Genomic DNA, 15,594 nt, shown 5'->3' on the forward strand with positions numbered 1-15,594 from the left:
GTTCAGACGATGCTACTCAATTGCACACCAGAGATCTGGGGCTGTTGACATTTACATATTTAAGTGGACGTGGAGGGTAGAATGGCATGGCATGCCATAAAGATCAGAGGACAACTTGCAAGAGTTAATTTTCTCCTTCCACCATGTGGGTTCATGGAATCCAACTCAGTTTGCCAGGCGAGGCAGCAAGTTTCATTAACTGATGGGCCATCCTGTTGACCAGAGACTGGTGTTTTTGAAAAGAGGATTTGAAAAGTAGTGGGAGGACTAGAGGAAGGATTGAAGGGGGATGTGGAGATGGATTTTGTCAAAACACATTATACTCTTGTGTGACATTCTCAAACAATAAAAAAATAAATTAACAAGGGAACTTTTTTGCAGTGATTTAGCCAGCTACACAATACACCTCCACTCTGTATCAAAGATGACATATCCCTTCCACAGAGCTTCCCCCCCCCCCCATAGTGCTGGAGATAGAATCAAGAGCTTTGCACATACTAGGCAACTCCTACAACTGAGCTATAGCCCAAGCCCTTTTCTTCTTTGCATTTAGAAAAGTTCTCTGTAAGTTGCTCAGGGTGTCCTTGAACTTGATCTGTAACCTGTGAGAGGGCTTGAACTCATGGTCCTTCTGCTTCAGCCTCCCATGTGACTGGGTTGAGAGACCTATGACACGAGATCTGGCTTAATGTGCTCTCCTTTCATACAACTTACTGTGCTATCCAATTTGTGCTAGTCAGAGTCTATTTTAAAAGATGTGATTGGGCTTTTCTTTTTTTCCTTTTTTTAAAATTTAAATTAGAAGCAAGCTTGTTTTACATGTCAATCCCAGTTCCCTCTCTCTCCCCTCCTACCCTGCCCCCCACCAGCCTCATATCCCAACCCATTTCTGATCCCCAGGGTGGTGAGGCCTTCCATGGCGAATCTTTGAAGTCTATCATATCATTTGGCGCAGGGTCTAGGCCCTCCCCCATGTGTCTAGGCTGAGAGAGTATCCCTCCATGTGGAATGGGCTCCCAAAGTCCATTCATGTACTGAGGGTGAATACTGATCCACTACCAGAGGCCCCATAGATTGCCCAGACCTCCAAATGGCACCCATGTTCAGGGGGTCTGGATCAGTCCTATGCTGGTTTCCCAGCTATCAGTCTTGGGGTCCATGAGCTTCCCCTTGTTCATGTCAGCTGTTTCTGTGGGTTTCTCCAGCCTGGTCTTGACCCCTTTGCTCATCACTCCTCTCTCTCTGCAGCTAGATTCCAGGAGTTCAGCTTAGTGTTTAGCTGTGAGTGTCTGCTTCTGCTTCCATCAGCTACTGGATGAAGGCTCATGTTTGTCTTTTTGTGACTGGGTTACCTCACTCAGGATGGTTTCTTCTAGTTCCATCCATTTGCCTGCAAATTTCAAGATTTCATTGGCTCCCCCCTCGCTAAGTTGTCCTCCATTGTGTACAGCTGATATTAGGCATTCCCAATCTATCGGTGTTACTCTATTAAAGGTTGCCCGTGAATTTAATATTTCTTTGACATAAGGGCTATGGAGATCATATAAGATAACAGCCTCCTTAATTCCTGTCAAGTCTTTTAGTTGTATCGGGTCCCATTGATATGTGACATGGCCATTTGGGTGTTTCTTTGATGGCAGTTTTTCTGACATAGTCGCTGGGAAGACCAGTGATGTGCACATAACAACCTTAGGAAAATTTTCCTGACATTTGATTGGAATAGGTGCATCAGATTGGGAAGAATCTGATCCAAAGTCGTCCAAGGCTTGTAGCCTGGCAACCACTGTCTTCTTGAGAGATTGAACCTCCTGAATCATATAAGATTCTAAGGATTTCATAGAATGGTTAATTTCTCTTGTTTCTTCATTTACATATGCTTCTAAACCTTTAATATTCTCATCCTTAGATAGTATCTGAATGGCATGTAAATTGCTTTCTACATATCCAATCCTAGACTCCAGCTTTTGGCATGTGGTAATAGATTCATCAAAAATGGAGGGAATTGCCTGTGCTAGTTCGCTAATCCTGTCTTGGTTCTTCCTTATCTTTCCATTCAAGGCATCAGACATGGAACAAATTCTGTTTTCTATCTGGCCATGAGTTTGTTCTACCTGTGTTAGTAATGTAGCATGGCCAGATTTACTATCCTCAATCTCTTTCAGTAACATTCTATGTCTTCCATTTTACACATCAACTTGTCCTGGCTGCCTTTCATATCTTGCATCAATCTTTCTAAGCTTTTAATGTGTTGTACAGAGTCCTTGTTATTTGGTCTCTGTCTCAGTCTTTTCCATAGGGATATCACATGGGCTATAAGGCTGACTGCTAACATAATGTATAAGTATGCACCAGTAAGTCATAAGCCTCCTCTAACATCATATTCATGTAAGAAGCAAGAGTATTCCCAATGGTCTGCATTGTCAGATTATCTGCCATAATGTGAGTTTACCTGTATCAGTATCCCTTCCAGTCCCAGTAACTGTGTTTGAACACAGGTGGCACAGGTGGCTGTTTGTGGTGGCACAGGTGTACCGCAAAACAGAGTTCAGCTGAGGATAGTTAAGTCAGTCTCAAAACAATCTGAAAGATATTCTGAATGGCTTTTGGACCGAGTTAGAATGGACTGAAGGGATGGGATTTTGTTAAGAGGGAGTGTTTTGGAAACCAGCAGGGCAGTAGCTGACTCCTGGGTGCTGCAGCCCCTGGGTGGGTGCTGCACAAGCAGCCAGGACTTGCTGGAGTGGGAGGCATCCCTGGGATGAAGCCAAGTAGATCATGGGATGACTTTTCTGATGTGTTCTTGTATTCAATTTGCCAGTATTTTATTGAGTATTTTTGCATCAATGTTCATGAGGGATATTGGTCTGTAGTTCTCTTTCTTAGTTGTGTCTTTGTGTGGCTTGGGTACCAAGGTAATTGAAGCCTCATAAAAAGAGTTCGGCAATGACCCTTCTGCTTCTACTGTGTGGAATATTTTGAGGAGAATTTGTATTAGCTGTTCTTTGAATTTCTGGTAGAATTCTGCACTGATACCATCTGGCCCTGATCTTCTTTGGTTGGGAGACTTTTGATGACTGCTTCCATTTCATTAGGGGTTATAGGTCTATTTAAATTGCTTATCTGTTCCTGATTTAATTAGGTAAGTGATATCTATCCAGAAAATTGCCTATTTCCTTTAGATTTCCCAATTTTATGGAGTACAGGTTTTCAAAGTATGACCTGATGATTCTCTGGATTTCCTCAGTGTCCGTTGTTATGTCCCCTTTTCATTTCTGATTTTGTTAATTTACATGTTCTGTCTCTGCCTTTTGGTAAGTTTGGATAAAGGTTTGTCTATCTTGTTGGTTTTCTCGAAGAACCAACTCTTTGTTTCACTTTGAATTGCTTTCCTAGCTTCTACTTTATTGATTTCAGCCCTCAATTTGATTATTTCCTGGTGTCTTCTCCTCCAAGGTGAGTTCGCTTCTTTTTGTTCTAGGGCTTTCAGTTGTGCTGTTAAGTCTCTAGTGTGATTATTTTCCAGTTTCCTCATGTGGGCACTTAATGCTATGAACTTCCCTCTTAGCACTGCTTTCAAAGTGTCCCATAGGTTTGGGTATGTTGTGTCTTCATTCTCATTGAATTCTAGGAAGTCTTTAATTTCTTTTTTTATTTCTTCCTTGACCCAGGAATGGTGCAATTGCACATTGTTCAATTTCCATGAGTTTGTAGGTTTTCTGCAATTTGTATTGTTGTTGAATTCTAACTTTAAAGCATGGTGGCCTGATAAGATACAATGGGTTATTCCAATTTTTTTGTAGCTGTTAAGGTTTGCTGTGTTGCCAAGTATGTGGTCGATTTTAGACAAGGCTCCATGTGGCACTGAGAAGAAGATATATTCTTTTGTGTTTGGATGGAATGTTCTGTAGATGTCTGTTAAACAGTTGGGCTTTTCTTAAATAAATCTTACATTGCTTTTAAAGCTCTAAGGGGCTAGCATGAAGCCCTAGAACAGCAACTAGAGTTTGAACAAAGTCAAATGAATGGAGAACTATTTTAAAACAGATTTCTCAGATAATATCCTTCATTTATTTACCAATGTAGCATGTATTCATTTCACTCTTACTGTATATGAGACACTGTTGCAGGCACTGCAAACAGCAGTAAAGGATAATGGGCCAGGTCTCTGTTCTCAAGGAGCTTGCATTCTGCTGATTCCTTGGAATAACCCATAGACTGAAATGGAGACCCTTGTGAGTATGAAGGGCCAGAGGATGACTGACAAGCTCCAGAAAACCTCCCATGATCTTCCATGATCCTTTAAGCTGAGTGCCTCTCTCTGTGCTTTCAGGAGGATGGTCTTATCTGGGGGGCACTGTTGTTCCAAACTTTACTTCTGTGACCCAGCCTATGCATCAGCTGTGGGAGCTAGCTAGGTACTCATGAGCTCTAGAGCCGTAACCTGTCCTTCCTAGGCATTCGCTTTTGACCAGCACTCTGCTGATTGTTTTGCACAAAGGAGTTTATGAAACACACCCATAGACATACAAACCAGAGCTCACTATGCTTATTCTTTTCTGAATAGAAAAATGAAGCCCAACAATGTTAGGTAACTTTTTCCAAGGTTGACCATGTGGACAGTAAGTGAAGAAAGTCCCATATGACAAGAAGGGTCTGACAAGTGTCATCTGCATCAAGAGTGGGACTATGGAGAGATAAGTGACAGAACATGAGTTGCACAAAAGGAGGACCAGAGCTTATCTTTATTTAGAATTTCGTTATTTTATTTGTCATGATTTTTGCATTTATGTTGATTTGAGCTTTGTTGAAAAAGATTTACTTTGTTTTTCAGTGTGTGTGTGTGTGTGTGTGTGTGTGTGTGTGTGTGTGTGTGTGTACGAGCATGCATTCTCGTAGGTGCATAGGCACATGCACATAATTTTGAGTGCCCACAGATTCCAGAGGAGGGTATGGATCCCCTGGATCTGGAGTTACAACTGGTTGTGAGTCACCCAATATGTATCCTCTGCAAACATTATTTGAGGCCTCTCTCCACCACCCCCACTACTGAGCTTTTCTGACACCCATTGCAGAGTGCCTCCCTCACCTCACTCTAGTCTCAAGATTATTGGTACTACCACAGTACCACATTTAAAGAGGAATTAATTATTCCTTTACTGGTTATCCCAGCTAACTTTAAAATGTTTTTTTTTTTTAAATAGCACTTTGCCTTATGTCCATAAGGCTAAGTAAACCCTTAGGATAAAAGTGAGTAAATACCTCATAAATATCTGTTGGACTCAACTTTCTGCTCCAGAGAAATTACAAAGACTGGTTTCTATTCTGTGAAAGGAAAACACGAGAAAACAGAATCACTCCACTATATAATGCTGCTGGCAATATGACTGTGCATGCTGTTTTATTTTAACCATGACAGTAGGATCCACCAGCACTAAACATTTAGCCTACCTTACCTTGATCCTCCCGAAGAAAGATGGGCCCTCAGTCTGAGCAATGTGGAATAACATTAGCAAGTCACAGTCAGCATTAAGGTGAGTCACAGGGAACACATTAGCAAGTCACAGTCCAGGTCAATATGAGTCCAAACCTGGGACCTTTCCACTGAGCCACCTTCCTTTCTGTTTTGGAAGGAAGCAGGCCAGATGAAAAAGACGGTGAGTTATGCAAAGTAAGGACTACAGGTACCTGCCTAGCAGAAGGGGAAGGGAACTGCTAGTTCTTTGTGAAGTTTCATCTCTAATCCTTGCTGTGGGAGCATCTTGGGGATTATCCCAGTCTAGAGTATAACTTGTGTTATATCCACTTGAAGAGAGAGATCCAGAACATCTGTTGTGTGGAATAAGGAAATGAGCTACACATTGTCTTTCAGGCTTGCTCCCTTTCAGGTCAATTGATTAGTCACTCTCCCTGATTGACAAGGAAGCCAAACTTGGTCAACTTCTCTAAGCATCCCAGGTCAGACACAGGGGAACTGGTTCTCAACATCTTTTCTTTGTCACTCAAACTTCCCATGGGTCATTTCTAAGACCCTACTCTGGTGGCCAGCATGATTGGTACACCCTGATGATACTTTCCAGTATCCCTAAAATGTCAGTGCATTATGGGATTCTATAGTTAAACAAGTTTAAGCAAGATTTTTCACTTCATCATTTCTCAGAATCTTCAGAGGGCTGATCCGATGTAGGTGTTGTGTCCAAGAGAGCCGTGTGGCGGCCAGCTTTGCTTGAACCAGGGAACTTGTTGATGAGCAACATTAAGATAGGTATGGGGTGGGATTCACTTTGAAAAGAGACTTGTCACAGTCTTTAACATATTCTTGTTAGTAAATGCTAAAAGGGTGAAAACTTGGGGAATGATTCTTAAAATGCCCATGGTATCCATACTCTTTTTTCTCTCTCTTTGTTGGGACAAAAATGACAAATTGTGTAAAGTTTCAAAACTAGGAATGTATTAGCCTACATTTTATAACTTTAAGATGTAACTCTTTGGGTCCTTTCCATCCATCTGGAGATGTATGGCATAGGTAGGCATGGTGTGTGTGTGTGTGTGTGTGTGTGTGTGTGTGTGTGTGTGTATAAAACACTTAAAATATTTATGCATTGTGCTACTTGCTTATAAATGTCAGCCATCTCAATCCTCCCAGTAAGTCAGTGAGTTAGTAAATGAAATACCTAAATTGTGCCTTGGGAAATTAAGGCTCAGCAGATTTCAATAACTTCCCATAGGTGCACAGCAAGCAGACAAATGAGCTACGGTTTAGACATGGCTCCTTCCCGACCCTGTACCCTATGAATTTAAGCACCAAGATGGAAAAATTGTTATTTTTCTGAGCTGGAAAGCAAATCTTTGTCTTGAACTTACTGCCAGGGAGTTTATCTTGCCTTGAGTATCCCATGTTGAGTGATGACAAACATTCTGAAGCTGTCCCTGCCTTTGTCTGTCCTTGCCTCCCTCCTCTGACTTTCAGTGTCACGGAGGCTTCATAGCACAGTCCTGACCGAATTGTTTTCTGTTTTATGGATCTATACTGTCCTTTGTTGTAAATACATTTAGAAATGATTGTGGCTTTCTCTTGATGTCTCAACATTTTTAAGTGATTTATTTTGATAGTACTTTAGCCTCATGATTTCAAATATTAAGTTACTGAGTTCAGGTGGTCTTATATTTTCTCCATAAATGTGTTTATGTCACTCCATAGACTGAGAAATTTCATTCCAGGGTTTTCTCCCCTTTCTTCATTTGATTTTCCTGCAGGAGGAGAACTGAGTTCTTTGAGCTTGTCAGTAAAGGAGACTACGATTGGAACATCAAAAGTCACCGTGATGTGTTTCGGTAAGAAAAAGCATGCATTTGTGTGGGTTTTCCATTATTGGGCATTTAGCCACGCTTTTTCTGTGTATATTGAAAAAGCTTCAGATGATCAATTGAATAGAACCTAAGTAATTATCCCAAGTATGTCCAAGCCAGCAACCTCACAGAGATTATTTCCTGTGCAGGAGACAACACTGTGTGTTACCCATATCCACGCTCCCTCCTGTACTTACAGAACCTAAAATGAGACTCCTTAGAGTGTACTGAGCAGTCTGGTAGCTTTGTGATAAACACAGAATCCTGAACCCTTTATTTACCTGAGACAGTTACTTCATCTCCCCAGGCTTTTGTTTGTAAATATGAACAATAGGATCCACCTCTGAGGCCACAGCAAAGGCTCTGTTAGGCAGCCATTACTCCTTCAGTTAGGAAAGCACTCATTATAGAAGCAGGGGGAAAGCAGCACAGCCAGAGGCTGGCTACAAAGCATCAGAAGCCAACAGCAGACCGAGCTGTCTCCCTTGCACAAGCTTAGCATAAGGGTGTTTGGATGCTGCTCTATCCAAGGGGGGTGGCTGATGCGGGAGCTGTCTGGCTCGCCCTGAATAACCCATTGTTAGCTAGGACTCTGCCCACTCCTATCCTGCTCTGCCATCTGGGAAGCAGACATCTTTCCAAGACACTGAGATCCAGCAGGGTTTAAAACTCTAGCTGACAGGAGGACAGCCCTCTGACCTTTCACACCGAATCCTTTCTTCCAAAAGCAGCCAGCCAGGGCACCTCCCAGCTCCCCGTCCTGTGCGATTTACTCTCCATCGAGCACTTCTAGTGTGAGCTGAAAAACAGCAGACCAGGGACGAAAGACATACCTTCATTTTTACCCTCCACCGATATCTGAGAATACTCTATGAATGATTTGAATGATTGCCAGTGTTCCCATGGTTCGGTGTGAATCCTAGTTTAATCTGCCCCTGGAAAACCTGATTCATTTTGTACCTGTGTTTTATGCATGCAAGATTAAGGAAATAGCTGGGCATGTTTTTGAGAATGTGTAATAGAACATGGTGGCCCCCAGGTAGTAACCCAGATGACACAGTGTGGCTGTCTCTGGTGAATCTGGGCTCTGTGAAACTGTGTACACAAAAGAGTTCCCTACACAGCATGGACCTCGCCTCTTTGGTGTGGATTTGTGTCGTCAGTGTTAAGTCAGTAAACACAGTCGCTGGCCACAAAATGTTATATACCAATCACTTTGCTTATAGTTAAGCTGGGTGAGGAGGGCTCATTGCACGTTATTTAACCAGAGCCTGTTTGACTTAGGTGCAGAGAGAGGACTGTTTGTTTTCCTGGATTTGCTGCAGACAAAACAAAAGGGCACAGGGAGGATGTGAGAGGTCTTTGTCTTCCAGGCAGTAGCGGCTGCATGGCAAGGCGAGACGTTAAACAGAGACATTAAACAGCGTGGGGCCTTGTTGAGGAAAGAAGATGTGGGCTGACCCTGCTTCTGGATTTTATTTATTTATGGATCTAGGTTTTGTTTAGGAATGCAGCAGAGGATTATTCAGGCTGTTTGGTTGTGTTTTTCAGATCGATGTTAATGACAGCCTGTGACCTTGGAGCCGTGACCAAACCATGGGAGATCTCCAGACAGGCAAGTGGTGATTAATGGCAGAGCTCAGCAGAGGGCCTGGAGTGGGGAAGGGGGGTCCGAGCACTGAGAACAGAGTCTGCATAGGTGCTGGCCTGCACAGAGCTGCAGTGGGCTAAGTCAGAAGGCCATCTTACCTCTAAAGTCTTTCTTCCAGTGCTTCCACTGAACAATGCTTGTTTCTGGCTGCAAGATCTTTGTAGTGTGCTAAATCTGAAAAATGTTTTGACCATCTTTAAGGCAGACAGTTCACAATACTGTTTTTGAACAAGTAATCCTGATTTAGCACACGAACCTTTTTATCACTCATGAAAAAGAAGACAGGAAAAGTGAGATTCTGTTTTGTTTCCAAGTACCAAAGTGTGCTGTGTCCCATTTAATTTTTATCAAGACTAAAAGTGGTTTTACAATTTCTCAATGCACCCAAGCATTATTTTTTAGCAATAGTAGTTTTGAATGAAGTGGCTCCCAAACTACTTGATTACCAAGATCCTTGGTTACTAAGAGGGGTTAATAGCTCTTTAGGTTTTCTTGTCCTATTCTTTAACTTTATTTTATTTTACTTTTTTCTTGAGGCAAGATAACTTTATAGTTTCTAGGCTGCTCTCAAACTCTCTGGCTCAAGAAATGCTCCTGCCTCAGCCTCCTTCCTGAGTACTTGACTGGCTAGCAACAAACTCACTAAGCTTTGTGAGACACCTATTATAGAGACCGTGGGATCCTAAAATGACATTTGGGGGGAAATAAGGTATATTCATATACTAATAAATGACTGGTTAGTATGTGTTGTTTCATTTAATATATGGTAGGTAGCCTGTACATAGGCTGAGCAACCACAACACAAAGTTATCATGATCCCAGAAACCTATAACCATTGCCTGAGAAGAAAAGGACAATTTTCCCCATGCAAAAGTAGATGTAAGGAAGGATTTGCTGAAGGAGAAGAGCCTGGACTATCCAGGTGGGTCCCAACTCCAGTCACAAATGTCCTTGTAAAGAGCAAAAGGAGCGCAGAATTTGGAAGAGAAGGCAATGTGAGACTCAGACAGATACTGGAATGATGATGTCAACACCCCAAGAAGTGCCTGGCAGCTACCAAACACTGAAAAGAGGCAAGGAACAGACAGAGCCTTCAAAGGAGCACAGAGTCAACCCCTGGGCTTCTGCTCATCGCCCTGATGTAGACCACTGGCCCCAAGAACTGTGCAGGAATAACTTCTATGGTTGTCTTAGCCATGGAGTTTGGAGTGATGTTTTGTGGAGTTTTAGGATAATTAACTTGGTCATTGCATTCACTTCACAAATGGAAGAATGGGGCTTAGAAAGGATAAGTAGCCCAAGGTCTTCTGTAGATAGTAGCTGGTGAAATAAACATAGACGTGCTCTTTTCCTCCCTGGCTACTTAAGGATCACTGCCATCATGACTAACACAGTAAATATGCAGACCAGATGTCCTTCACCAATCGGCTACTTCTGTGGAGCTAGTCATTGATGGTCTTCACACTGGGAAGGCAACAGTTCCCGAGCCAAGAATTTGAAAAAAAAAAAAAAAAAAAAAAAAAAAAAAAAAAAAACCTAGTCAAAATATACAAGTTCACACTAGATGTAACCTTTGTGTTTGGATTCAGAGCTTGTTCTGGTGGTGGAGAGACAAGGGAACTGAGTGTGATCCATGATTCCTTTGGGTTATAAAAAGAATGAACAAGACAGGGATACATCATGGTTTAAACAGGTCTAACCTTTTGACACTAAGACATGATAGTGTCATTTGCAAAGCTCATGCTCCAGAACCAGGCAATGAAGTTACAGCAACAACAAAAATTTTTAAGCGAGTTTACAGTTTTCCATTAGGCAGCACTCAAAGTGACCAGAACCTCTGCTCTCATTCTGGACTGGGATGATGGACCATGGAGGGTCTGACAGTAGAATTCAATGCCTTCAACAATCCATTGGTCCAGACTTGTCACATAACCCTATTCCACCAAGAAGTACAATCCATGCCTGTGTCCAGCAAGCAGAAAGTCAGAAACAGTTTGTGAGGATATATGTAGCACAGTTTGCCCTTAAGATCACCAAAAGTGTCATTCACTGTCCTTTCAGAAAACCATACCCATTCTCTCCCCAGGGATGACAAATCGGGTGGCCCATGAGTCAGGGTGTCAGGCTCACAGTCCAGAACCTCCAGATGATATGTACCATCCCTACCGCAGGTCTGGGTGTAACTCAAGGACCTACACATGCCCAAAATACAGCATCAGAGAGGCACCTCCACACACACAGAATACCGCCACAGCAGTCCCAGTCAGCAAGGGAAGAGATAAAGGACATTTGCAGCCAATAGTCTGTGGACATCCCAAGCCCTCCAGGCATTCTCCATGAACTCTCCACCAGCAGTGGGCCTGGCTCCCCAGGGAGTGTCCCACTCATGGCTTTCTTTCTTTCCACAGCTTTTTAGCTCTGCTAGGAAAATGATTCCTTTTTCACTGTCTCCTCTGAAGGTTAGGTAGCTTCCTCAGCCTACTTATCACCTGAAGAAGGCTGCAAGCTGTTTTTACATAGTTGCAGACTTTCGGTTTCTTAAGCACAAAAGTGCTCTTAAACATTCAACACAAACAAAAAATACCATGATTCTTTTCTATATGAACATCTTAGCTTCTTTTTTGCTTTCTGACATTCAGGAAGAGACAAATATAGTAAATCTGTTTCTCTCTTGTTACTCATCTGAGAACCCAAGGTCTCAGTTTTTTCATGAAAAAACTATGTAGTTAAATTATTTTCTGAGCCATTTTTTTCTTTTCATTTAAGAAAAAATTGGCTGTGCCAGATGGCTCATCAGGTAAAGGTGCTTGATGACAAGACCTGATGCCCTGAGTTCCATTCCCCGGACCCATAAGGTAGATGCAAAAAGAGAACCAACTCCTTCACGTTGTCCATTGACCTCCTCCGAAAGTGTTGCACGCACAGATACTATTTTAAAAAGGAATTTGCTGAAAGTCAGATAATTCATTCAGATATTTTATCCATAAGTATGCTGGCCATACCATTAGTTAGATTTCAAGGCTGAGTCTTAATATTTTTTCATCTAAAGCATGCCTTAATCTTAATGTTTCTAGTTTGGAATTAAGAAGCAGCTTCATCTCTGTTCCCACAAGACTGGATTTTTCTGTTCCCTTTCATCCTCATCATATATATGCCTGCTAATCCTTCCTGAGCTCACTTCTAGCCTTCCTAGGGAACAGGCAGCAGCTGCTAGTGTATGCTGTTGGCATTTTGTTTTTTAATCACTTCTCCCGAAATTATACATTCCTTAGGAATAGTGCTTACTTTCTTTCAGTGATAACTGCTCAAAGTCACATAAGAGACAGTCATCTGTACAGCCTCCTGTCTATCTGATATCTGGCCTCCAAGCTGATACATGTCTTAAGAGCTCTCTCTCTCTCTCTCTCTCTCTCTCTCTCTCTCTCTCTCTCTCATCCCCCTTTTTTGTATTTTTAACCATCAGCACCTTGCTTTAATACCAATTCTGTCCTATGTCAAGGTTAGGAACACAAACAAGTTCGTTTATTCTCATGTCACAGCCCTTGTCGATTTCAGTGTGACACATTAGCAGTCACAAGATGTTATGATAAATCTTTCTGCCATAAGCCCCCTGAGCCCCACTGCCATGTGTGAGCTTTAGGCCAGCCGCCCCCCCTGAGTTAGACCCAAATGAATACACAGAAACTTGTATTAGATTTAAAACTGCTTGGCCAATGACTAGGATTCTCATCTGTTAGCTTAGTCTTAATTATCATAAACCTATATATCTTATAAGACTTATCTTATCGGATGCCTTGTTGGCATCCCTCCTTGTCCGTGGCTCACATTCTGCCCCTGGAGGAGGCGAACGGGAAAAGGGGACTATTCCTATTTCTCCTTTGCTTAAATATGAGTCTCCTTGCTATGTCACTTCCTGCCTGGATCACCACTTCTCTACTACATTTCCCAGAATCCTCTTTGACTCCTAGTCCCGTCTAACTTGCTGTCTCATTGGCCAAACAGTATTTTATTTAAGAATCAATAAGATAAACATATACAGTACATTCCCCATCAACAAGAGATCACATAAAGAAAAACTTTCAACATCTCTGCCCATCATGTAAGAAGGTAGACAAAGAGAACAGAAGCAGGTGACTCTTCCAGGCATTGTGGAAAGTGTGGGTGGGGCTAGGGCAGCTCCCGTGGTAGTGATGGAAGGGGAGCAGATTAGAAGTTCCAGGCTATAGGAGACCCAGGGAAATGCACATCAAGAATGAAGGTGTCAACATAGCTGGTCACAGTGCTGAGAATAAGCAACTATGAGCACTCATCCCTCAGTAGGACATCCATGTCACCCCCGCCCCCCAGTCTCGGGTACTATCATAGAAGAGGGGTCAGAAAGGATAGAGGAGCCAAAGGATATGGAGGAGAGCTCTGAAAGGCTCTTTTCTGTTGCACTCATGACCTTGCCGTAGTTACAGTTAACCCACACAAGATCTATACAGGATCAAGCCAACAGTCAGCCAACATTGCAGTGGGCAGCACTGGCAGAACTGGTGAGTTATAAAACAGAGGAGAGGGGACATGTTGGGAGAGGCCCAAAGTGGGGTTAGAGCAAAGAGGGAAGTTTTGGATCAAAATGATCAAGATACATTATATACATTATAAAACTGCGAAAGGATAAATAAAAGATGTAAAATTTTTTTGGTTAAAAGAATACACCTGGGGAAAGAAAGTGGCAGGGCACAGTACCTGAAACAGAAGCAATTAACGAATGATATTGAATGATATTTTAGATCCATTGGGAAGCCTGATTGATATGCAGGTAGCTGGCCTTCTCAGTCACCATTGTTTTATCTTATTTTAATTATTTTATTTCTAGGGTATGAAGCTCTGCTGATAAACATAAAAGCATAAGCACTGAGAAGAATAAAACACAAAACCATGTTTCAAATGTTTCCCTCTGAAATCTCACCACACATCTAAGTTGGAAATCTCATTCATGTTTGTCTCCAAACTGAATAGATGAAGATATTTTTAAAATTATATTCACTTGTTGATTTTAGGAAACATTTGAACAAAACAATCACAATTTCTTTTTAAATTCTGGGCCTGAGAAAATGGCTCAGTGCATAAGGCACCTACTGTGGCTACTGGAATTCTAATCCTCAGAATCCATGTAAAATCTGGGCAGGAGTGGTGGCCACTTGTGATCCTACCAAGCACATAGAGGTGTGGACAGGACATCCCCACGATCCCAGAACATAGAGGTGGGGACAGGGCATCCCCATGATCCCAGCACATGGAGGTCCCCACAGCAAGCTGGATAGCTAGACCAGCCAGAATTGCAAGCTGTGGGTACAGGAAGAGACTTTGCCTCAATAAAGTGGAGAGCAATCAAAGAAAACACCAGACATCCACTTCTGGCCTCTACACATACTTGTACATGTGTGCACATAATCCTCTTATTCACTTGTGCCAAGGAATATGCAAACACGAATACACACATTCATATGCTTAAAATGCAAACATTCATATGCTTAATATGCATTTATGTATATACTCATGTTAATATGTACATTTATATTTTATATGTATGGGTGTTTCTCCTACATGTGTTTCTTCATACCATGTGAGTGCCTGATGCCCAGAGGCCAGAAGAGGGCTTTAAAATCTGTAACAATAAGTCTTTCTGCCAAAGCCACCCAAGCCTTGCTGCCACGTGGGCGCTTTCTGCCAGGCTGCCCAAATTCTGCTCACCGCCACATTATGATCCCAACTAACACACAGAGACTTATATTAGGTACAAATGCTGCTTGGCCAATGACTAGGATTTCTCATCTGCTAGCTCAGTCTTAATTATCATAAATCAATATATTTTATAAGACTTATCTTATAGAGGACGCCTTCTGCTGGTGCCCTCTCTTGCTGGCAGATCACATGATGATTCCAGAGCAGAGACCAGGAGGAAGAGAGAAGGGACTGACTTCCTTCTTGTCCTTATATATGAGTCTGCGTGCTATGTCACTTCCTGCCTGGATCGCAAGTCTTCCTTATTACATTTCCCAGAATCCTCCTTGACTCCTAGTCCCGCCTAACTTGCTGCCTCATTGGCCAAACAGTACTTTATTCAACAATCAATAAGATGAACATACACAGAAGTACATTCCCCATCAAAAATCTACATGAACTGGAGCTTCAGACAGTGGTCAGCCACCATGTGGATGCTGGATTCGAACATCTGTCCTCTGGAAAAATGGTCTCTCTTAATCACTAAGCCCTTGAAAACATACTTGGAGATAGAATCTTATTCTGTAGCTCAGGCTGGCCTTGAAGTCATGACAATCCTCCTACCTCAGCTTCACAAGTGCTAGGGATTACAGGTGTGAGTCATTTGGAGATTATGCAAATGCATACTTCCTAGATGTTCATTTTATTTTTTAAAAAATCTTTTCCGAATGCACCTTAACTGGGTTTTTTCCACCACTCATCTTTCCTCAAGAACATGACTTGAAGTATGTGGGTTTCCTCAGTGACTTCTCCACCACCTGATCAGCTTCCTTCTTTAATGAAAAATCCAGTCATGAGCTGCTTAATGATACTGATCAGGTTTTTAA

General features: G+C 42.2%; 1 protein-coding gene across 1 annotated transcript in view; it reads left to right on the plus strand.

The window, feature by feature from the left end:
* LOC100756511 (dual 3',5'-cyclic-AMP and -GMP phosphodiesterase 11A) overlaps nucleotides 1–15,594 on the plus strand; it is a 361,367-nt gene that overhangs the window by 299,515 nt on the left and 46,258 nt on the right. The window contains exons 16-17 of the mRNA XM_027420128.1: nucleotides 7,255–7,332; nucleotides 8,899–8,962. Of these exons, the coding sequence (XP_027275929.1) occupies nucleotides 7,255–7,332; nucleotides 8,899–8,962 (142 nt within the window). The remainder of the gene's footprint in view (nucleotides 1–7,254; nucleotides 7,333–8,898; nucleotides 8,963–15,594) is intronic.

This window comes from Cricetulus griseus, chromosome 6 (genome assembly GCF_003668045.3).
Source record: "Cricetulus griseus strain 17A/GY chromosome 6, alternate assembly CriGri-PICRH-1.0, whole genome shotgun sequence".
Lineage (NCBI taxonomy): Eukaryota > Metazoa > Chordata > Mammalia > Rodentia > Cricetidae > Cricetulus > Cricetulus griseus.